Source organism: Rhineura floridana, chromosome 22, assembly GCF_030035675.1.
Source record: "Rhineura floridana isolate rRhiFlo1 chromosome 22, rRhiFlo1.hap2, whole genome shotgun sequence".
In the NCBI taxonomy this organism is placed as follows: Eukaryota; Metazoa; Chordata; class Lepidosauria; order Squamata; family Rhineuridae; genus Rhineura; species Rhineura floridana.
In genome coordinates, this window is record NC_084501.1 from 19,622,104 (window position 1) to 19,646,156 (window position 24,053).

Genomic DNA, 24,053 nt, shown 5'->3' on the forward strand with positions numbered 1-24,053 from the left:
ATCCCCAGCCATCTTAGTCAATAGTCAAGGGTGATGGGAGTTGGAGTCCAGCCACATCTGGAGACCAAAAGACTGAAGGACACCAGGCTCATTCATCAGATGATAATGCGTTTCCCAGTCTCTTTGACAGCAATGCTTTTTTCCTTTATAAAAGTTTTTATATGCCGCACTCTCACAAAACATTAGGACAGACTATAGCAACATTAAAAATCCTTTTAAGAACTATATCGAATGATCATTGAAACGCCTGGCTACTCAAAACAAAAACGTTAAACAACTGCATAGGCCTGTCCTCCTTTTCCCTCCAAATTTAAAACTGGAGGAAAATTGGCGATCAATGACTACTAGCCAAAATGGTTATGTTTTCCCTCCACTGTTGGAGCTGGAAATTGCAGGAGGGGAAAGTTGCTGTCCGATCCAGCAGGTTGCTCTTTTGAGCGCTTCACGCCCTTCGCACACACCCCCCCAACGCTTTTGCTTTCGGTATGCATGTCTGCACATGATTTTCCATCCCTGAGCGGAGGCCACCTACTGTTCCTCTGCAAGGTGCTGCTTTGGGCGTGGACCTCCCCTTCTGCTGCGTCTCTGCCTCGGGTGCTCTGATCACACCTGAGGGAGCAACGCAGCAGAAAGCGGAGGCTGAGCAAAGAGGAGGCCAGGCCGACGCGGTGACGCATGGAGAGGCAGCGTGGGGGGTCTCTTCTGGGGCTGCAGACGTCGGTTCTTGTGGCCAAGATCTGCAGTCGGACTGGGGGAACAGCAGTTCATAGGTGGCTGCTGGATCCAGCATCAGAACGCTGCTTCATTTACCCCTGTACTGTCTACACCAACTGGCAGCAGCTCTTCAGAATTTCCCCCCCCCAACCTGGGGTTTGAATCTGGAACCTTCTACATGCAAGGCATATGCTGTGCCACTGAGCTATGGCCCTTATGAACATAGTAAGCTGCCTTTATACAGAGTCAGACCATTGGTCCATCAATCTCAGTTTTCCGTGCACTGACTGGCAGCATCTCCTTTGGGTTGCAGGCAGGGGACATTCCCAGCTTTACTTGGAGATGCCGGGGATTGAACTGGGAACTTTCTGCATGAAGAGCAGATGGTCTACCACTGACCTATGGCCTTTCCCCTAAACATGATTGAGGGGTCCTAGTCCTTAGCGAGGTTGTTGACCCAATTGCAGAGGGAGACTTACAATTGTTTCTCAGTACCCAAAAAAGATCCTAGCACATTGAAGCAAAATGCTTTTTACTAGCTTTTTTTGATAAGCTAGTTCTCTCTTGCAGGGAGTTTGCTTTTGGATGGTTGGTTTGCTGGTTTGTCTGGAGGAACATGTGAATCTCCAGTTGCAATCTGAAGTTGGACAACCTAGACACAGATTTAACACCTTGGTGAGAACTAAGCCAGAGTGTGTCTGTGGTGAAAGGGAGGGCTGTTGTAGCTCAGTTGTAGAGCATCCGCTTTGCATGCAGAAGGTCTCTGAAACCTGGGAGAGCTGCTGCTGGCCAGAGCAAGCAGTACTGAGCCGGGTGGGCCAATGGTCTGACTCAGTAGAAGGCACCTGGGGTGTGGGATTTGCTCCCACGAGAGGCAGTGATGGCTTTAAAAGAGGAATGGACAGATTTCGTGGAGGAGAATAATAACATTAATAATAATAACATTTTATTTCTGAGTCGCCTATCTGGCCGGGTCAAGGGCCACTCTAGGCGACGTACAATCGGAATTAAATGCAACATATAAAATGCAACATATAAACCAACAACGTCAATCTAAAATTAATCTAAACCCACCCACAGCTGTAACGAGATAAAAGTTAGTCTATCCCGGGATCTTGTAGGCCTGCCTGAACGGCCAGGTCTTCAAGGCCCGGCGGAAGCTTGGCAGGGAGGGGGCATGGCGGAGGTCACAGGGCAGGGAGTTCCAGAGGGAGGGGGCCACGACCGAGAAGGCCCTCTCTCTGCTCCGCACCAGCCTCGCTGTTTTAACTGGTGGGACCGAGAGAAGGTCTTGAGTGGCTGATCTCGTCAGGCGGCATGTTTGGTGATGCTGGAGGCGCTCCTTCAGATAAACTGGGCCGAGGCCGTATAGGGCTTTAAAGGTTAAAACCAACACCTTGAATTGGGCCCGGTAAACAACTGGTAACCAGTGTAGGTCTTCCAACACCGGAGTGATGTGGTCACGGCGATGGCAGTTTTTAATCAAACATGCCGCCGCATTCTGTACCAGCTGTAATTTCCGGACCGTTTTCAAGGGTAGCCCAACGTAGAGCACATTACAGTAGTCTAAGCGAGAGGAGACCAGGGCATGTACTACCCGTGGGAGAAGATGGACAGGAAGGTAGGGTCGCAGCCTCTGTATTAGATGTAATTGATACCAAGCTGCCCGGCTCACTGCCAAAACCTGAGCCTCCATGGACAGCTGGGAGTCGAGAATGACCCCAAGGCTGCGGACCTGGTCCTTCAGGGGCAATTTCACCCCATTAAGCACCAGGTCTATATCTCCTAACCTTCTCTTGTCTCCCACGAGCAGCACCTCAGTCTTGTCAGGGTTTAGCTTCAGCCTATTACCACCCATCCATTCACTTATGGACCTCAGGCACTCGGAAATGGTATCCACAGCCAACTCTGGTGAGGACTTGAACGAGAGATAGAGCTAGGTGTCATCTGCGTATTGGTGACACCGCAGCCCAAATCTCCTGATGATGGCCCCCAGCGGCTTTACATAGATGTTGAATAGCATGGGGGAGAGGATAGAACCCTGTGGCACTCCGCAATTGAGAGGCCAAGGGTCTGAAACCTCATCTCCCAATGCCACCCGTTGGTGCCTGTCTGAGAAGGCTGTCGGCGGCTGCTAGCCATGAGGGCTATGCTTTGTCTCTGTTGTCGGCCGCAGTCTGCTTCTAAACACCAGTTGCCGGAAGCCACAGGGGAGGAGGGTGCTCTTGCAACTCGTGTTCTGCTGGTGGGCATCCCATGGGGGCATCTGGTTGGCCACTGTGAAAACAGGATGCTGGACTAGATGGGCCCCTGACTGGCCTGATCTGGCAGGCTCTCCTTGTGTTCTCACATCCCTGCCTGAAATCCTGAGGAGCTGCTGCCAGTCAGGGTGGACAATACTGAGCTTGATGCACCAGCGGTCTGGCTCAGCGTAAGACATCTTCCTACGTTTCCACCTTCTGAATGCGGGCCTTCAGGAGTCTTTGTTTTTGTCTTTTCCAGGACAGACTGTGGCCACCCTGGACCAGAGCTCTGCTCTTTTCCCGTCGCCAACGTTTCGTTCATCAAGGACAGCCGCGACCGGGTGAGTTACTGGCTGAGTGGACAGCAGTGTGTGTTTGGGTCCAGTGGAGGCTACTGCATTAGGGCGAGCGGGGCAGTGCCCTGCCAGCCTCAGCCTGCCTTCCGTTGGCTGCCACCTGCCCTGTCTTCCTACTTGCAACTAGCTCAGGGTATGGCACTGGCTGTCAGCTCCTCTGTAGTCAGTGTAGAAATCGGGGAGGAGGAAGGGGAAGGGGCATAGCTCAGTGGTAGAGCATCAGCCTTGCATGCAGAAGGTTCAATCTCCCACATCTCCAGGGAGGGCTGGGAGAGACTCCCTGTCTGGAAACCTGGAGAGCTGCTGCCAGTCAGTGTAGACAATACTGAGCTAGATCGACTGGTGATGTGGCTTTGGCATAAAGCAGCTTCCTTTGTTCCTAGAATGGACACAAGACTAGCTGTCTCCACCCATCATTGGCTCTGCCTGCTGTTGGCCTCTCTGCCTTCCGACCTACCAGTCCCACTGTTTGGGACAATTGCATGCAGCGCAGCCGCTTTCATCTTGCGTCAAATGACCGATGTGGTTGGAAGGGCTGTGTTTCTGGGAGTTGTGCAGAGCTGGAACGAGCAATCTGGCTAAACTTCTTAACTGAAGATGAGCATCTGAAAAATTGCCGTTCAGACTGGGAGCTTGACGTAGGAGTTACTGCCGTGGTTCATACCCTTGATGGAAACGGCAATACAAAACGTGCCCCTGAAGGAAGATTATTCCTAAACGCATCAGCCAGACCCAAAATAAATCTGTCTCCGGTGCTCAAAGGCTTGCACTTGGCTGCCCGTACGCTGCCAGGCCAGGCTTAAGGTTCGCCTATTAATTTACAAGCCCCTTAACAGCTTGGGTCTGGGATAATTCTTTCTTATTGGAAGCAGATTCTCAGCTCTGTGGCATCCTGGAAATTAAAACCCTAGTGGGGTGAACGGGATGAGCCACTGCTCTATGCTGACTGTAGTCATCTTACATTAATTCATGGGGAGGGTCAGTGTATTTTTTGTCCCAGATTCGAAATTTCATTCTAACTTTACTGTTGTTGTTCCTTTCTGTATGTCAATGAAATAGGTTTGATGAAATGTGACTTGTCTTTTAATATGCATTTTGTATTATCCTTTTTCATGTTCTGAATGGTGGTAGCCTATGGCTCCGAGCAATAAAGATTCAAACTCAAGTCATCTGTGTGTGTGTGTGGGGTGTGTGTGTTAACCACTGCTGTAACATGTTCTCTGCCTCCAGGTCCTCATGTATGGCCAACCGTACCGCATCTCACTGGAACTGGAACTGCCTGAGTCACTGGTCAACCAAAACCTAGGGATGTTCATGGTGGTAATCTCGTGTTACACCAAAGGCGGCCGCATCATCTCCTCTTCAGCCAGATCTGTACGTCCGGGGGGGGGGTTGGGGGGGCAGACAGGCTCAGTGGGTGGAGGAGGAACAGCTGATAGCCCATTCCCATCCACCTTAAGATAGAGGGGAGGCAAGAGATTAGGCCTTCTCTTCAATACCCCCCCCCATTTATGGATGCTCTCTCCAGGGAGGCCCGCCTGACACCAACCTAGTCATCATTTCAGCAAAACCAGGTATAAAATCTTTATCAAGGTTCACCCTGCACCTGTCATGGTGTAATTAACTGTGATTTTAAAACCTGACCACCTCCAAAGCATCAGCAGTGTTCTTTCATTAAAGGTAGTTGGCAACCCTTGAGTCTGGAAATTTTTGTATCCCCATACCTTTGGGCAGCATCGATGGTGTAACTGTATACTGTCGCATCTGTTTTTGATAATGTTTATGTACAGATTTTACTGTCCTTTTTTAATCTGCTGCAGATCACTTTGGACCTTTTTTTAGTGGTACGTGATGTACACATGTAATCAACCTAAACAGTTGGCACATGCTGGCTGGGGCTGATGGGAGTTGTAATCCAAAACATACAGAGGGCACCTGGTTGCAGAAAGGCTGCCCCGAGAGGTATCTGGATGATGGTTGTTGGGAGCAGACTTTATGGTCTGACCCCCTGTTGATTCTTAATAATATAGCCAATTTAATTGTTTTATTTATATATACTAAATAATATGATTAAGTAATTAAAACAAAACAAAAAAGGTGGCACCGTTGAAAAGGTCCTCTCTGGTGGCAGTCTACCGAACCTCATTTGGTGGGGCACCTAAAGAACGGCTTCAGAAGATGACCTTAAGGTCCAGGTAGGTAGAAGGGGGTGCATGTATGAGAGAATAGACTCTCAAAGCACATTTTAGTGGTTGGTTACAGGCCAACTTACCCCTTACGAACATCCCCACACATTTAGACCTTCAAGGGGGGCTTCTGTCAACTCCCAAGTGTCATTGAAGTGTACCTTTTTTAAAGAACATGATTGCACCAGCCTGGTCAATAGCCAAAGCTAAGGCAAGTTAATTATTCATTCTGTCTCAGCCTGCTTTGTATCTGGAGGGGTTTGCAGTCCCTTGGGTGTGGATTCCAAAGTGCAGCTCTTAGACTGCTTGGCCGCACAGAGCAAGCTGGCTGTCATTGTTTTCAATTTTGAAGCATCTCTGATTGTCTGGGACTTCAAGGCAAGATAGATAGATTTCATTGGGGTTGGGGGGGAAATGGACAACATCAGACCTGATTATCCCACAAGGTTGCATGAGTTCCTTTGAGAACTCTTACTTTCCCCCGTTCTTAATAGATGTGAATTAGATAATGATACAAAACACATGAAGACTATTTGCTAGATGAGGGATGTGGCTGTACAGATGTTGCTGGACTCCAACTCCCATCAGCCCTGACTATTGGTCATGCTGGCTGGGGCTAATGGAGTCCAGCAAAAAAAACCTGGAAGGCCCTGCTGGAGTCCCCATCCCAGTATTAGATATAAAAAAGGCTGCTGACTTTATCTTGGGAAAGGAAGCTAGAGATGAACTTTTCCTTGTTTCCATAGTTCGGACAGCTCTGCTATTTTTGGAGTCCCATTGACCCGTGAACTATCATAGGCTTAGGAGAAAGCGCTGTACTAGATAATCATAGAATCATAGTTGGGAGGGGCCTCTAAGGCCATCGAGTCCAACCCCCTGCTCAATGCAGGGATCCAAGTTAAAGCATACCCGACAGGTGGCTGTCCAGCTGCCTCTTGAACACCTCCAGGGTTGGAGAGCCCACCATCTCCCTAGGTCATTGGTTCCATTGTCATACCGCTCTAACAGTCAGGAAGGTTTTCCTGATCTTCAGCTGAAATCTGGCTTCCTGTAACTTGAGCCCACTATTCTGTGTCCTGCACTCTGTGACGATCAAGAAGAGACATACAATCTTTATCAAGATTCACCTTGCATCCTTCATGGTGTAACTAACTGTGATTTTTGAAACCTCACCTCCAAAGCATCAGCAATTTTTTTTTAGAGGTAGTTGGCAACCCTTGAGTCTGGGAAGCTTCAACCCACTTAATGGTGCAGGTGTTACCCTTTTCCAGGTTACTCCGTTCTGTTCCGCTTCCACCACTCTCCCAACAGCATTCTGTGGCCGCTGAGTATGCTCAGTCCGCATTGGGCTGTTTGGGGGAACTCACCCCCCCTTAGTTTTGTTTTCCCTAAGAGATGTTTTGTACTTGCTTAATTCCTGTTTACCCAGGCATTTTGGTGGCTGGCTCTTCCTGGCACGAAATAATGTTTCGAACGGTAACTGTGTGTCAGAATGTTTCAACTGTTTTGAGAATGCTTTTTGTTCCCATTGATTTGTTGGTATGTTTGCCGCCCTGGGCTCCTTTGGGAAGAATGGTGGGATATAAATTCAGTGAATAATAATGGTGACCCAGTGACCAAGTTCAGTGTCTCCCTTTTGTCTAGGCCATGCTCCACTATCGCTCGAACCTGCTGCAAATCCTCGACACCTTGGCTTTTGCCAGCTTCTTCTTGTCTGGCTTCTCAGAACAGAAGCAGACAGTGGAAGTCGAGCTGTACTCGGACTATAAGGAGGACTCAGTGAGTGGATGGCATCACTCTGTCCCTTACTCCTCTGGGGAAAACCACAGCTTCCCATTTCCCCTCTCCTGTCAAGTGCTTCCGACCTGTCAATATTTCCCCTCCACCTCCAGGTTTGCATGCATAAAGTCCCAGGTTCCAGCCCCTGACGTCTCCAGGTAGGCTTGGGGAAGATGCCCTGTCTGAAACCCTGGAGAGCTGCTGCCAGTCAGTGCTGACCTAGATAGACCCATGGTCTGGCTTGGTACAAGTCAGCTTCCTATGGAGCCAGATTCAGGCCCGGCACCTGCAGTCAGTTAGATTGGGCACTGGTCGAGAGCCCCGGCAGCGCAGAGGGGCCCTTCACTGGCCTAACCAGCTGTGCCACCACTTACCACTCTCCCCAGTGGGCCCACCAAATGACCCTTTTAAAGGTGGATGGGCAATGCTGCTGCTTTTGAATAGGAGTCAAAGTTCAGCTTCCATCCACAGTGACTGCCTTCCATGTACATTTGCCCAAAACATTAATGCCCCAGCCCATAGATCTGTGGCGGGGGGGGGACTTGGCAGCAGGCACTGGCCTAGTCAGATGGTTGGTCCATCTAGCTCACTACTGTCAGCATCTGCCTCTCCAACCTGGTGCTCTCCAGGTGTTGCTGGACTACAGCTCCCATCATCCCATGCCCATTGCTGGCTGGGTCTGATGGGAGTGTGAGAATCCACCAACTTCTGGGGAGTTCCAGGTTGGCAAAGGCACGTCTACACTCTCCAGAGTTCTTCAGCCTTACCTGGAGATGCTGGGGATTGAACCTGAGATGTTTTGCAACCAAAGCAGGTACTCGGCCACTGAGCTCTGGCCCCTCACAGGCAGAGGGGCCTGTTTAGAGGCAGCTTATTTTTTAAAACTTAAAAATAAAAACAGCTTTCCTCCTTTCCAAAGAAATTGGGGCATTGCACATAGCAACGGCCTCCCCAGTTGCACATACGCAACCACGCTGAGAAGTAGGTCAAGGATAACAGCTGAGCGGGAATGTGAACAAAGGTCTCCCTGGTCTTGAAACGTAGCCCTCTTCTTTGCTGCACTGGCTGTTGGTTCCTCTTAGTGCTGAATGCCAGGGATAATCAAGAGGTGGCCAACACTTCCCTCTGCCTTGTGAGCGTCCGCTAGTGGGATCTGCTTGGCTGCTTTTGAAACCCTGCGCCGAGAGCCGTAGCGGCTAAGAGGCTGAGCTGCAAAACAGGAGCTCTCCAGTTTGACTCTCGTCTCTGCCAGGAACTCATTAGGTTACCTTAGGAAGATCTCTCAGCCTCCCTTTCCCCTGTCTGCCATATGGATGACAATCAGTAGTGTAGTGGCAAATTCAGAAGCACGAGGTCCCTTCGTGATAGTCATGCCACGCCCCTGTCATAGCCACACCCCTTTTTCCTGTTGGAAGTGGGGCAAGAGCATCTCCCGTTTGGGTTCTTTTGTGTGCATCCCAGAAGGAAGATAGAATTAGGGTCCTCCAGCTGGCTAGGCTTGCCTGCCTTTACCTGTGCTCTTCTCTACCGAACTTCCTTCCGTTGAAAACTGATATGCTCAGGGAAGCTGACTTGCCCTTCCTTCCTCTTTTTCCTCAAAAAAACATAACTGTTATCAAGACTTGTCCTGGAGACGCCACAGAGAGGCAGAATGCTTTTGGCTTTGGCATGTTTTCCTCCTTTGCGGGGGGAGGAGAGAAGCCCTGACAGTAAATAGCACACCCCTTTTTAAGAATTGTATCGTTAGCAGGTCTGGGTGCATAGACCTTCCTTGGCATCAGATTTGGAGAGGGAGGGGAGATCTTTCTCTGCATTCTGGGTAGGCAAAAGTTCTTGCAACACACCATGCACATAGAATTATCAACCTTTCTATCTCTTCCTCTTCACAGTACACCCCAACCATTGGTGCAGTAATTGAAATCCAGACCACGAAGATCCAGATTTACGGGGCCCACCTGCGAATTCATGCCCATTTCACTGGATTACGGTGAGTATTATTATCATCGTCATTATTAACAATAATAATATGTATTAGATTTCTTACCCACCTTCCAACATGAGGTCCCAGGGTGGGTTACAACAAATAAAAAAATGCAATATTCAAATTTGTTAAAACAAGTTACAGGCAAGAGAACAGGGTGGTGCTGAAATACGTATCTTGAGCGGGATACAGAACTCTGTCTTCAGCATACGACAAAAGCGTTACAATGAGGGTGCCAATGAAGGTCTTCTCTGGGGAGGGAAGTTCACAGCTTAGAGGCTATCACGGAGAAATGCTCTCTTCCGGACTGCCACCCCCAAGCTTCTGAGGGCTGCGAGACTACCAAGAGGACCCCCTCTGCTGATCTTAACACCCATGAAGGGTCAGTAGGGAAGGAGGCAGCCTTTCAGATATTTGGGGCCTAAGTTGTTTAGGGCTTTAAGCACTAATGTGAGCACCCCAAATGGGGCCTGGAAATGAACTGGCAACCACAATGGGGGCAGCCAGTGCACAATGTTTGCTGGGCTTCCTCTGGTACCTGGCAGGGAGGAAATATGCTCCGTCTAGAGTTCGGATAAAGTTCCTGCATTGAGCCACTGTGTTCAGAGGCAGCATACCACTAGGGCAGCTAAGAGCTGTTGGAGGCTGGAGCAAGCTTCCTTGAGAGGCAGTGGACTCGTTCGCTGGAGGTATTTGAGCAGAGGCAGGGCAGCCATTTGCCAGCAGTGCTGTGGCTTGAAGATTCCCGTGCTAAGTAGGGTGGGTTGAGCTAGATGACCTCCTGAGGTGCCTTCCAACACGACAGTTCTGTATGCAAAGAGGCTATGGGGCCCGCCCCTTTACTGCAGCTTTCTCACGTAATGATGCTTTGTTCAGAGTCAGATAACTGCTAATCGCTGCTAATCGCTCCACTTCATTATGTGGACGGAAGCGTTTCTCATGTAAGCTTTCCCTGGAGATATGTAGAAGAAAGGGAGGACCTGGGTGAGCCTTGTCTGCTATACCAGGGTTCTTCAACCTTGAGATCCCAGATGTTGTTAGACTACAGTTGCCATCATTCCTGACTATTGGCTAAACTGGCTAGGGATTATAGCATTTGGAGTCCAGCAACATCTGGGGACCCGAGGCTGAAGACCATTGTGCTATACTCTGTCCGCAGCACATTCCTGGGAGCAAATTTGCCACCCTGGGCTCCTCCTAGGAGGAAGGGCGGGATATAAATCAAATAATAAATATATAAATTTCAGAGGGACAGTAAAACCATTTTTTAAAAAAACCAATGCAGAAATGGAATGTAAAAAGGATGGGCCTAAACCTCCCTGGTCTTGTCTACGGTAGGTACCTGCTCTACAACTTCCCGGTGACATCGGCCATTTTGGGTGTGGCCAGCAACTTCACCTTCCTGAGCGTCATTGTCCTCTTCAGTTACCTGCAGTGGCTCTGGGGCAGCATGTGGCCCAGGGAATCCCTCTCTTTGCAGGTGAGATGGGGCCTGGGGTTGGAGGGAGCTGCATCTTGTCGTCGTCCCCCTCCCCCCACATTTCAGCTGGAAGAAGCGATACAGAATAGAATGTCCCTCTTTTGGGGGGCTGTTGGGCTAAACGTCATCTTCACTGTACATCCTTTGTGTGGGATCTGCGCAGAATGTCGAAAGCCCTGCCTCCTAGCCCTTATCCTCGGAAGGCTACGCATCCTTCCAAGACTGCTTTACGAGTAACATTCATTGGCATTTTTAAAAATCTGCACACACGTGCACCACAATCAACATGAATATCGGGATCCTTCCCAGAGAGCTTTTGGTAGTAGAAAGGTCCTGGGAAGTAGCAGGCGATCAGTTATCCACATTATGTTTTTGTGCGTATGTGTGTTGTCTGTAAGGATAAAGCAAATGCTTGACTCTCATGAAAAGTGAAACCTTGGAGGGATGGGGCATTCAGTTAACCAAAAAATTCTGACTTCCTACCTGCCTTCTCCTGCTTCCCCCCCCCCCCAATAGTTATCTGGCAGAGAAAGATCCGGAGCAATTCAGATGACAGAAGATGCCCACCGACGGATTGTGATCCCTAAAGAAGGTAATGTGGGGGTCAAAGAAACTAGGGATTGGTGTGTGTGTGTGCGTGTAAACTCGATTCAGATCATGTTTAAAGCCAAACCGATCAAATTTGCACTTTCCAAAACCGTATGGGGAGGGGAGGCGTTTCTGAATGCTGGTAAAGAAATTTGATACATACTTGTTTACAAAAGTGTTTCTGTACCACCACGTCATGAAATATCAAGGCAGTGTACAATGCCATTTAAAAAAAAATTAAAGACCCAGAAAATTCCTTAAAGCGACTGGCTAATCAAAAAAAAGAATTAAGCGGCTGCAAAGAGCTGTTGGTGTGAAAGATGACTTCAGGAGTAAGGCAAAAGCGAGAGTGGCCGTCTGCAGCTCTGCTGGAAGAGTGTTCCACAGCGTTGACAGTGCCTGACTTCTGTCAGAGGCCAGCCAGGCCCCTCTAATGGGGAGGCAACTAGCAGTGCCCTTCCAGGTGATCCAGCTGGGATGTAAGGGCTTGGGCTGTCTTTAAGGTATCCTGGGCCCAAATTGTTCAGGGCTTTGTATGTCAACGTAAGAACCCTGAACCGTGGCAGCATACGTGGACAGCCACTGCAGATGTTTTGGTGGAGGTGTTGCGTGCTGTCAGCTGTCTAATATAAAGGGGTGGTATTCGACTAAATCCTTGCAGGAGCATGGAACAACTTCTGCTTGCAGAATGGGATGTCCCCTCATCCTCTCCTCGCATGCAGCCCACGCTGACCCCAAATCTGCTCTGGGCAGTTGGGTGAACCCCTTGAACCAATCTAAGGGGCACAGGGGAGGAGGAGATGGGGAAGTCCCATTGCGCCAGCGAAGTTGTTCTTCTTGCGAAAGGATTCACTTAGCACTGCATTGAATACAGCCTCAATAATAACAACAACAAGGCAGCCAATAATTTTTTTTTTAAAGTATTTGTGTTCCACAGGCCCCGAGGAAGGTGAAGAGACTGCCCTGCCACAGCCAGAAGATGTGGGAACCACTGAAGAAGAGGAACTGTCTACAGCAGGTGTGTTTCTGGCTTTTTTTAGATGCCATTCCATCTTTGGACAATCTCTGTATCTGGGTCACTGCTCTGCTGGGTTACCCCAAAGGCTAAGCAGCCTGGACATTGGCTGCCAACAGTGCCCGGCCAGATGTCTTGGAGAAGCTGGTGAGCGAGAGCACAAAAGAGCCTTCTCCTACAACTTGTCCCCACTTACCTTCTGTGCAGCGGTAGACTGCCCCTGAATGCTGAAGCTCCCTTCATAATGGCTTTCCCCTAACTAGGATTGTTCTCTATGAACCAATTGTGATTTCAGTTCTCTGATCCTTTATGTCAGGGTGGGGAACCTTAGGCCTAGGAGCTGAATGTGGCCCTCTCCATCTGGCCCTTGAAACTCTCTCCCCAGGCCACACCCCTCACTGGCCTGGCTTCGCCCTCTGTTTTTGGTTTTGGTTTGCCTGGCTGGAGTGTGGCCTTGAACTCCGGCAAAGCCTCTTGTTTGTCTTGATGGAGGACAGAGTGTGTGTGAATGTGTGTAGGAACTAGCCTACTGTACAAAGGTAGCGTTGACATTCATTGCTCCACCCCCTTTTGCCTCTGACCCTGCCCACCACTGGATAGTGGCCCTTGGAAGGGTTGCCCAGAAGGGAATGTGGCCCTCAGGCCAAAAAACATTCCTCACCCATGTTTTATGTCGCCTTAAGTCGCCTGGTGAGGACTGGGCATGCAGAAGAACGCTGGCAGTTTGAGTGGGGGAAGGAAGACGGGATGGATTTTTGGGGAGGGGGCAGTGGAATGGAATGTTCTGGAACAGGCTCATTGGAATCCTGATCAGGAACACTCTGCATTGCAATGTTTTGTTTCTGGTCCCACTTTTCAAGCCTTTCTATTTACAATATTGTATGCCAGGTGTGGGGAAACTTTCACCCTCCAGATGTTGCTGAACTACAACTTCCCACATCCCTGGCCATTGGCCATGCTTGGTGGGGCTGATGGGAGTTTATTTATTTATTTATTGCATTTATGTACTGCCCCATAGCCGAAACTCTCTGGACAGCAGTTGTAGTTCAACAACATCTGGAGGGCCAAAGTTTCCCCATCCCTGGCTTTTGCAGTCCAAAGGCAGATACAGATGACCTGTTTTTAACCGTGCATTCCTCCAAGTGGCTTTTACACATAGGAACGCACATACGCCAAGGCATGTTGAAATCCCACTTAGTATTTTATTTATTTATTAGTCACATTTTTGCACTCACATGCCTCAAAGCGACCTGCACAGTAATAAAATAAAATAACAAAGACCTTAAATGTTGTGCACCGCCCAGAGAGCTACGGCTATTGGGCGGTATAGAAATATAATTAATAAATAAAATAAATAAATTAAAGTGGGATAAAAGCAGCAATAAACAAAACTGAAGATATTCAGCTGACAAGATACTTAAAAGGAACAAGTCCTCTCCACCCCGCTTTGTTGGGCAAGATGCCCCCACTCTCTGCTCTGTGCCAGGTGTGATGGAGGTTGCGGTGACCTTCGATGTCACCAAAAGGAGCTCTGGACATGCCTTTCACAACATCTGCGCCATCTGGATTTCACCCTGTCTGGATGGGCATTCTGCCAGTGTCACATCCTGTGGAGTCGATATATACAGAGTCAGACCATTGATCCATCTTTCTCAGTACTGCCTACACTGACTGGCAGCAGCTGTCCAGGATTTCAGGCAGGGTAATTCCTGATTACCCTGATATTAAAAGCCTTGGAAATGCCACCTCACTCACTGGTAAGCTGAAAGGTCCCAACTGTATAAGTCCTCCTCCATAAATATGTGTATATTTGAGTGGCCTTTCTCCGCATCTTCCCCATCAGCGTGATGTCTAGCACTGATTTCTTTTTTAAACAATTGTCTGGTGGTTGTAATGCTGGGGTAGGGAATCATTTTCAGCTCAAAGGCTGCATTCATTTGGAGGGGCCATGTGACAGTGGTGGGCGGGGCCAGAGGCAAAAGTGGGCAGGGCAACATATGCAAATTTTACCATTGGACAGTAGCCTAGTTTCTATGCTCGCTTGCTTGCATGCCCCTCTCTCTCCACCATCCAGGCAAGGAAGGGGCCTGATCAGAGTTCAAGGACATGTCCAGGCCAGCCAAAAATGCTCAAGGGCAAGGCCAGTGACGAGGTGTGACTATTCACTTGGGCCCTTGCCGAGGCTGATAAGTTTGTTGCCTAATACTGCAAACTGCTTAATGTTTTAAGACTGGTGCTGGTTGTTTCTGTGTGTTTTATTTAATAAAATGATTTTTTTTAAAAAAAAAGAATCAAATAGCATATTTATTTTCTGTCCTGCCTTTCCTCCCAGAAGGAGCCCAGGCGGGATATATATATATATATATATATTATAATTAATAAAAAATAATTGGCACTGAAAGGCTACCAAGAAGGTGCCAGGTAAGCCTCTCTGGGGAAGAACCATAACTGGGCAGTATTTATTTATTTATTTTTTATTTATTTAATTACATTTCTAGACCGCCCTATAGCAGAAAGCTCTCAGGGCGGTGTACAACAAATAAAATCACAATTAAAATATGAGCAAGTGTGGAAAAAAATATATATATAGTACAATTATAAAACATTAATAAAATTGCCATTGAGTAGGGCACACGCTTGGCATGCAGAGCGTCTCAGGTTCAATCCCCAGTATTTACAGTTAGGGCTGGGAGAGATCCCTGCCTGACTCCCTGGAGAGCTGCTGCCAGTCAGTGTAGACAATACTGAGCTAGATGGACCCAATGGTCTGACTTGGTACAAGGCAGCTGCCTATGTTCCTATGAGGGTGTTCCATAAACAGAGCATCTCAGCCATTCTGCAAAGGTTTCCCTGCCCTCTTCAGTCCCGGGTCCGTCGCACAATTTCTTGCTCCAGGCTTCCTCCTTTCCTTGATTTGTTTCCTCTCGGTTCCACCCAGTTGCTGAGATGCAGACCAAGAAGAGCAGCCTCGAGAAACCTGATTCTGGAGCAGAATCCAACCTGGGCGACGCAGCAAGTGAAGGTACTCTCACCAGGCCATGCTCCTCGCTAATCCTGTTCCACACCCTCCTTGAGTGTGTTTGCCTGGCTGGGTCCCGTCTGCACTATATGTTTAAAGTAGTATCATACCACTTCAAACAGTCATGGCTTTCCCCAGGCATGCCAGGGCCCTTGGGCACCAGCCTGCCCCGGGCCCCAACACACCCCACCTATCTTTTCCTTGAAGTGAATGTTGGCCGCTCTGTGTGTGCATGCCTGCCATCAACGAAGACAGTGGTCGACGCTTCCCTAAGGTTGATGGCAGGCATGCACACACAGAGCGGCCAACATTCACCTCAATAGGAGGAGTAGGTGGGGCATGTCCCAGAGCTGTGCGGTAGTAGAGAGGATGCCTAGGAGCTCCCTCTGTTATCTGTGGCAGGGTCGGGAGCCGACCCTGCTGTGGATCGCAGAAAGGAGCGCTACTCACCCACCCTAAGGAGAGGCCCTTCAGGGGCCCCTCGGCCAGGGCCTGACCTGGCTGTCCTCTGGCGCCGGCCCTGGCTTACCCCAAAGAATCCTGGGAACTGTAGCTTGTTAAGGGTGCTGAGACTTGTTAAGAGATCCCTATTCCCCTCACAGGCCAACAATTCTCAGAGAGGTTTAACCATCATTCCCTCTTCCTGGGAAACTCTGGGAGTGGTAGCTCTGTTTCAGCTTATTTATTTATTATTTGATTTATATCCCGCCCTTCTTCCCAGCAGGAGCCCAGGGCGGCTTATGATTACTATGAACCCGGAACACACACACACACCCTTTTGAAATACTGCGATAACACTGGCCTCTCTTAACCAAACATGTCAATGGTTTTATCTGTAATTGTTTTTAGAATGCCTTTTTTTGTTGAAATGTGTGGCTGTGTTTGTGGTCCTGGGCTCCTTCGGGAGGAAGGGTGGGATATACATGAACTAATAATTAATATTCATCTATTTACTGCATTTTTAAAAAATTATTTCTTCCCAGAGGCAGAGTTTGAGTCTGTGGACAGTTCCTCGCTACTTGCTGAGGCCAACTTCGTGGACCCTTCCCAGGAGGGGGATCCTGCAAGCCTCTTTCCCCTGGGGGCCAGGACCCTCACGTCAGGCACAGAGATGCGGCAGAGAAGTATTTGCTCCAGTTCCTGAAGGGTGTGTGTGTTTGTGGCCAACCAAGTCCCTCCTGAGCCTTTTGCACTCTTCCTCATAGCATACACCCACCACAGGCCTTGCTCTCCAAGGGAAGCCTCCGCTCCCAAGCTTGTGTTTACATTCCGGCTCCTTTTCCCTGCCCTCCTTGTCCGGAGACACTGTAACTTAAAATAAAAAAAAATTACCTGCTAACAAATAAGTACTGCAGAGACTCTGGGTTGAAAAATCCATGCTGTGATTGGGAGTTGGGACTTTAGCCAGGTACAACCTGCACTAAATTAGAAACATAGGAAGCTTGCCTTAGACCAGCCTTTCCCAGCTAGTGGGCCATCAGATGTTGTTGGACCACAATTCCCATCTTTCCTGACCATTGGCAATGTTGGCTGAGGCTAATGGGAGTTGTGGTCCAACAACATCTGGTGGCCCACTAGTTGGGAAAGGCTGCCTTAGACTGACATGGATTCTTTGTCCCTGTAGCTCTGTATTGCCTACTCTGACTGGCAGCAGCCCTTGGGCAGAAAAGAGTCTCTGTCATGACCCGCTACCTCACTCTTTGGGAACTGGGACCTTCTACATGCTGACCATGTGCTTCACCTCTGACCTATGGCCCCTTCTTGATTCTGCATCCAGAAAGAAACTATTCTTGCAACCTGTATAAATACGTTATGCATTGAGTAACTGATTCTGCAACAGTAAGTCAGTGGCAGGGTGGGGTGGGGGGCAGATCTCTAAGAAAGCCCACCCCTTACCCAGAAAGCATTATTTAGCTGATTTCTGAGATCACATAGGTTTTCTGGCATTTTATTTATTTATTTCTGCAGTCATAAGGACTAGGAACTCCCCCCCCCATGCAACCTCATTCTCAAGGAGTGAAATTCTGCACTTGGTACCGCATGCAGTGTTTTTACTGCACTTGTACGGAAATGTACATGGGCCCCTGACAGTAGCCCAGTGAGTTACAGGTGCTGGAAACTTACCTGTTTTTATTTACCAAAAAAACCAATGCCGAGATTCTCCAAATGCTCAGTGTGGCCACTCCTGTTAAGAGCAGTCCTTTGGATTCTGCCCAGATCTCTAGAGGTTGCAGGTGATGGGCTGGGGTGCTGCAAGGCTGTGGGAGGCTGTCATGTGATGTTGGACACAGAATGTAGCTTCTTGAGAATCTCGAGGTTTCAGATGAACAAAGAAAACTTTGAAAATGTGTTTGGGGGAAGAAATACCTGCTGAACTCTCTGAAGTTAACAAAAGGGCTGAACAAAGTTTTCCGTTATGTGGGGGTAGGGCAGCCTTTGCCAACCTGATGCCCTCCAACTCCCATCAGCCCCACTCAACACAGGAAGCTGCCTTATACTGAATCAGGCTGTTGCTCCATCTAGCTCTGCATTGTCCACACTGGCTGGCAGCGGCTCTAAAGGGTTTCAAGCAGGGAGTCTCTCCCAGCCCTACCTGGAGATGCCATTGGGGATTGAACCTGGGGCCTTCTCCATGCAAAGCAGATGCTCTCCCCACTGAGCTCCAGCCCTTCCCCAAATGGCCGAATGGTCAGGGGCAATGGGTGATGTAGTTGACATCACCCGGAAGGGCAGCACTTTGGCTAGTGCTGGGGTAGGGGGTTGGGCTTCAGCATCCGGAGGAGTAAGCCAGAATAAATTATGCAGGCTGAGATGTAAATCAGTTCAATGCGTGTAAATTAAACCAGTTGCAGAATCCCCCCCTTTTTTTTTCTTGGTGCAGAATTTGGACTGCTTGGGGAGGGTTCTTCCCCCGCAGCATGGAATACACTCCAGAAAGCTGGCTTGGATCAGCGCTGGTGTTCTTGGCTGTTACCCTGCCGACTGCTGCTTTCTCAATTAATAAGAGTTTTTGGAGGATCCTTGCTTGCGGAGGGTGCCACCCAATCTGACATCTTTCAGATTTTAAGTTGAAGGGGGAGAGAGATCCGGTGTTCTTCCAGCCCTTTTTATGCTGGGAAGTGAGGGGGGGCTGTCTGCATTCCAGAGGCAGCGACTAACCCTCGTGTTCAAATTCCAGCCTGGTGGTGGTTGTGACCCTGATTGCTGATCCCCACCCACTTGGAAGGGTGTGTTCACCTTCTGGTGCGGGGCACAGACGCTGCAGTGTTTGCTTCCACCAATGACTAACGCAGATCACACATTGTTTGCCAAATTCCCGTGATGATTTCCCGGCACTCTGAAGCTCCAGGACGGCCTATGGTTGAAAGACTTTGCTGAATTTTTAGATTATGGGGGTCCCTGTCCCTTGCTTAGGAAACGTTGGCAGGGTGGAGGAGACAAAACTGTTTTTTTGGTAGGTCCATATATATGAGGTTGTTAGGAGACCCCCTGTTCCCCTCAGAGAGCTGCAGTTCCCAGAGTTCCTGGGGAAGAGGGACTGACTGTTAAACCACGCTGAGTATTGTAGCTCTGTGAGGGAAATAGGGGTCTCCTAACAACTTCTAGCACCCTTCAGAAGCTAACGATCCCTAGGATTCTGTGGGGGAAGCCAGGCCTGTTTAAAGTGGAATAATAGTGGAATAAATGTATGGTGTGAATGTGGCCTGGTTCCCATAGTTTTATGTTTAAAGCCTTATGAGGGCCTTGTCCAATCTGGCGCCCTCCAGATATTTTGGGCAACAGCTTTCCTCAGCCCCAGCCAGCACCTGGGGTGTCTTCAAATGCTATAAGTATATAAGAGCCATGCAGATGAGACCAAAGGCCCATCTAGGCCACCATTTACTCCCACAGTTCCCAACCAGAGGCTTATGGGAAGCCCACAAGCAGAGCTTGAGTGCAGTAACAATCCCCCACGTGTGGGTTTCTCCAAGATAAAACCCTGGAATACACCTAGATTTTAGCCCACTTATATCCCCTCCAACACAGGCAGCATTGTCCTGGGGTGACAGCCCCCCAACACTCACTGGTTCCATCCCCTTTGATCCCTCTCTCCACCCAAAGAAAACAATCTGAGGGAAATTAGGTGGATATATGCTCCTCACTCGAGGCAGTTGATTACATAGGAAGCTGCTTTTAGGAGTTGGAGGGCACCAGGTTGGCAAAGGTCAAGTCAGGCCACAGGTCTGTCTAGCGCAGCACTGTCTGTATCATGCGTGGGGAACCTTTTGGCTCCTCCAGTTGTTGTTGGACTATAAATCTCATCATCCCCACCTATTGGCTCAGCCCATGCTAACTGGAACTGATGGAGTCCCAACAAGATCTAGAGGGCCAAAAAGTTCTCCATGCCTGGCGTCTCCTGACAGCTAGCAATTCATCCAAATTTTGGGCAGGAGTCTTTTTCTCAGATGTACCTGGAGATCCCGGGGATTGAACCTGGAACCACCTGCGTGCCAAGCAGGTGCTCTGCCCACTGAGCCACACCCTCTCCCCATCAATCCAGAAGTTATATGCTGTATGAAATAGTACTTCACTCTCTATAGCTTTTCTGTCCTGCTTGTGGGCATCTTCAAGGCATGCTGGTGATTCTGCCACAAGGAGCTGCCTGGTTAGGGTTGACCCTTGACAGGGCCTGTTCAGTGAGGTACACCCATCTCCATTGTTATTGACTTTTAAGGGAAATGTTTTAAACATTTTTAAACATTCCTGTTTACCCAGACATTTAATGCCTGAAGGGGACTGTTCCTGGCAACCTGGAGATCACTGGATGAAATAATGTTTTTATCTGTACCCGTTTTTAGGATGCTTTTTATTGTCTCATTGATGTGTTTGGTGCCCTGGACTCCTTTGGTCGGAAGGGTGGGATACACATTCTGTTATTTTTATTAATATTATTACTAATAATAATACTCTGACTGGTTTCATTGGGAAACGAGGGTTGATGGTGACGACTTTAAATTTACATCCCACCCTTTCTCCCAAAGGAGCTCACGGCGGCTGACACATAAGCGAGTAGAACAAAATATTTAAAAATGATTCCAATACAGGTGCAGACTGGGGAAGATCTCTACTTAAAAGGCTTGTTGAAAAAGGAAGATCTTCATTAGGCACCAAAAAGACAACAGACGGCACCTCCCCTGTCTAATATTTAATGGGAGGGAATTCCGAAGTGCGGGTGACACCACACTAAAGGCCTGATTCATGTATTGTAGGGAACGAACGTCCTGAGAGTTGGTATCTGAAGGAGGCCCTCGCCTGCAGAGTGCAGTGCTTGGTTGGGTATATAAGGGGTGAGAAGATTTTTCAGGCATCCTGGCCCCAAGGTGTATATGGCTTTCTGCAACAAAACAAGCACCTTTGAACTTAGCCAAGTAGCGAATTGGCAGCCATTGCCGTTGACCCTTTGGTCTCATCTAGCAGGACCCTTCTTAGGTTGTCTGGAGCAGGTTGCCCATCAGTTGCCGTGGATGAACGTAGTGCAAGGAAGCCAACATGTTATCCTCTGGTGTTGAGGGTTAAAACTCCCCTCAGCCAATGTACCTAATGTTCAGAGATCTTGGGAATTTTAATCCATGACATCTTTAAGGCATCACATTAGCTGCCTACTGTTCAGCATTAGAATTATTTTCCCTTCCGTTCATTATTTGATGAAGCTCTTTCAAGATTCGCTGCTGCCTCATCCGTCCATTTTCTAAACCGAAAAGCACCAAATGCCTTGACGGTTTGTCATAAGGCCTACCTGTGTCTCACCCTTTGCCTGCCAGACATTCTTTTCTATCATCTTCCTCTTCTTCACCTCTTTGCCAACCAAAGCCTCAGCTCTCTCATTCTGAGCCAAGCAGATACTTTGAAGCAATTTGTACCCCAGAAACACCCCACCCACCCACACTTATTCTTAAATTATGCAAGATTAATGGAATTTCACCTCTGCTGTCTTAAGCATTCCTGTAAGCTTGGCTTGTGTGTTTCTGTGGCGTGGCGGTTGGCATGTAGCGTATGAGCAATTCAGAGTTCTGTGGAGCTCTTCCAAGCTTAATCATGCTAGCTGTTTCAGGATTAATTCATACTCATCCAAAGCGCCTTTCTTTGCTGGAAACAGCCTTTGCTCAGGAATGCACAACCCTGCTTAGTCAAAGGCTCATGATGGTGACTCAGCACAATTTTAGACAAAAGCGGATTTTTAGAACAAAGTTTCAGTTGTGCTGTGGGCCTTAGTTCTTCCGTCTGAAATTTAATTGCTGTTCCCTCAGTACAGAGTCATTCCCACTGGCCTGTCCTTTAAACTACCTGGGCAACATTTGTTAATTAAACTTGTGCTTTTCTTTTTCTGTTTTTAAAAATGTATCTCCTCATCCCTGCTTTTTCAAAAATATTTGGCAAAGGAGACCTTTGAGAGGAGCTGGGTCACTTGGGAATAAAACAAACTGAAATGTGGGACATTAAGAGTTTCCTTATTTTTAATTCTTTTATTAAAGCTGTACTGTGGGGCGAGCTCTGGGTCCTATGTTAAAAGACAGTTTGGAAGCTTACAGGATCTGCAAGCAGCGACAAACATTTTCCCAAGTAGTTATGGCAAATCATTGATTAAAATATATTTGTTGTCTGACCATCCCACAATTTACCATTCTTTATAAACATCTGAGATCAGCTTTCAATGTGTTGATTTGAACGTGGACATCCGTTTTTGCAAAGTCTGAAACAGGCTAAGTGCCTCTGAACATATATGGAGTACCTTTTTCCGTGAGCAGAACAATCCGTGTTAACGAAAGGAGTGATGCCCTTTTAAGATCTCTGCAGAATGCATCTCTCTTCTGGTAAGAAGCAGCTTTTTTTTTTTTACATGTAAAATATGAAGTCTTTAAGCAGGTATACTATTCCCCATCCCTTCTAAACAGTATCTTACCTTTCTACATGTGAAGGCATTGGATGCAATGGGATTTTTAACTAGTTTTTACATCATCCTGTTTTGGCAATGGAGCAGGAAATCATACTAAAATTCTTGCCAGATGCCAGTTGTGCTGGACTTAAAAAGTTGAAAAGTCTAGCCTTGTTTAGAAAGTCTTAATGGTGGTCTCCTTGCAAAGCCTGTTTGATGAGCCGCTTTGCAAAGGAGGTGAGGGCTTGCAAAGAGCAGTGCTTTGTTGGGGAAGGGGGGGTCATGCCCAGGGCAGCATTGCATGAACTGGTGTGTGCGTGCACGCACATGCGCGTGCAACATTGTGACGTGAAAGGAAATGGAACACTTGTTGACACTGACATTGTCTTTAACAGTTACCAAACTGTGGGGCTGGGGAATAGTGTGGCGGGGGGTCAGGATCCCTACTTCCCATTCCTGGATAACTGCTGGGGTTTCAGAAGGGCCTACTGCTGCCACCAATCCAGGATCCTCCTTTATTCCTGGCCGGGTGTTCCACGTAGCGCCTGCCTGTGGTTCTAGCTGTCATTTGCTGTGTAGAGGATTGTTATTACCAAGCTGAGGCCACCAAGGAAGAAACGGCACTTTTCTCAGGATCCCCTGAGCTGAAGTCACACTGGATATGTGTTCATGAGCTGCATTGATGCTCTTGCCACAGATGCAGGTCGCCATTCTCATTCAGAAGTCTAGTTAACTCGCATCCTCCACCGGGCTCAGATTTCTCCTAGGAGCAAACCCGTCCACAACTGATCGCCCTGCGGAGTGCCTTGCCCTCATCACACCCCAAAGGAGCGACTCGCAACTCCCATCAGCCCCAACTAGCAGGGATAATGAGTGGCAGTCCAGCAAGATTGGGGGTCAGAGGTTTCCCATCCCTGATTTAGAAGGAGGAAATAAGGGAACAGCCTACCCCGGCCTTTCCAACCTTTGCATCCCCAGATGTTGCTGGACTAGAACTCCCATCAGCCTCAGCCAGCATAGCCAATGGTCAGGAGTGATGGGAATTGTAGTCCAGCAGGATCTGGGGAATTGGTACTAACAGACGTTGTGGCGGGTGGCAGCTGACATTTTGTTGTATATTTTTTGAGCCAGACCACCTAGAAACGTTTTTTTTTTTTTAATGAAAGCTAAGAGTCCAGAGATTGGGATGCCTTACCTGGAGATCCAGAGAGGACCCCCAACAGCCAGAGTCTCCGGGCCAAAATCGGAGACCTGGTAACCCTACAGGGGACCCAAAGGTTGGGAAAAGCTGATCTACCCGTTGCTCCAGATGTTGCTGGGGGCCCTCCAGATGTTGCTGAACTACAACTCCCACCACCCCTAGCCATTGGTCATGCTTGCTTGGGCTGATGAGAGTTGTAGTTCAGCAACACCTGGAGGGCCCAAAGTTCCTCACACCTGAGAATCTCATAAATATCACCACCTGACCTCAAAATGCATTCCCATCCCTGACCGGCTAGGCAGGGTCGTACTCTGAAAGGCAGCATTAGTTGAGTTATCCCGAAGATGCAAGGGAAAACCTTTTCTGATTCTGGGAACGAATGGAAAAATATAGGTGGACAGCATCTTATTTTGGATCCTAAGAATGTTAAGTATACCTCCAGATATTTTAATCCATCAAGCAATCTCTGTCCACCAGGCTTTCAAAATCCAGAGAAGTAAGTCTGTGGCCTCGGTTCTTCCATCTGTAAAATGGGAATGATACCCTGAGGTAAATGAAGGAGGAGACGTCCTTTGCAT

The 24,053-nt window shown here is 48.4% G+C and overlaps 1 protein-coding gene and 1 non-coding gene across 4 annotated transcripts in view; one reads left to right on the forward strand and one right to left on the reverse strand.

Moving 5' to 3' along the window:
- The window catches only part of BSCL2 (BSCL2 lipid droplet biogenesis associated, seipin), a 21,403-nt gene extending 4,577 nt beyond the window's left edge, over window positions 1-16,826 (forward strand). For all 3 annotated transcript variants that reach the window (XM_061605955.1, XM_061605957.1, XM_061605956.1), the window contains exons 3-11: window positions 3,217-3,298; window positions 4,544-4,687; window positions 7,144-7,278; window positions 9,168-9,265; window positions 10,598-10,739; window positions 11,256-11,331; window positions 12,265-12,345; window positions 15,281-15,364; window positions 16,345-16,826. In XM_061605955.1, coding sequence (XP_061461939.1) covers window positions 3,217-3,298; window positions 4,544-4,687; window positions 7,144-7,278; window positions 9,168-9,265; window positions 10,598-10,739; window positions 11,256-11,331; window positions 12,265-12,345; window positions 15,281-15,364; window positions 16,345-16,505 — 1,003 coding nt within the window. In that variant the 3' untranslated portion in view covers window positions 16,506-16,826. The remainder of the gene's footprint in view (window positions 1-3,216; window positions 3,299-4,543; window positions 4,688-7,143; window positions 7,279-9,167; window positions 9,266-10,597; window positions 10,740-11,255; window positions 11,332-12,264; window positions 12,346-15,280; window positions 15,365-16,344) is intronic.
- Window positions 16,827-19,813: 2,987 nt separating this feature from the next.
- TRNAA-GGC (transfer RNA alanine (anticodon GGC)) lies at window positions 19,814-19,889 on the reverse strand. The gene has a single exon. It is a non-coding gene; the product is annotated as a tRNA-Ala (tRNA).
- Window positions 19,890-24,053: the final 4,164 nt, after the last annotated feature.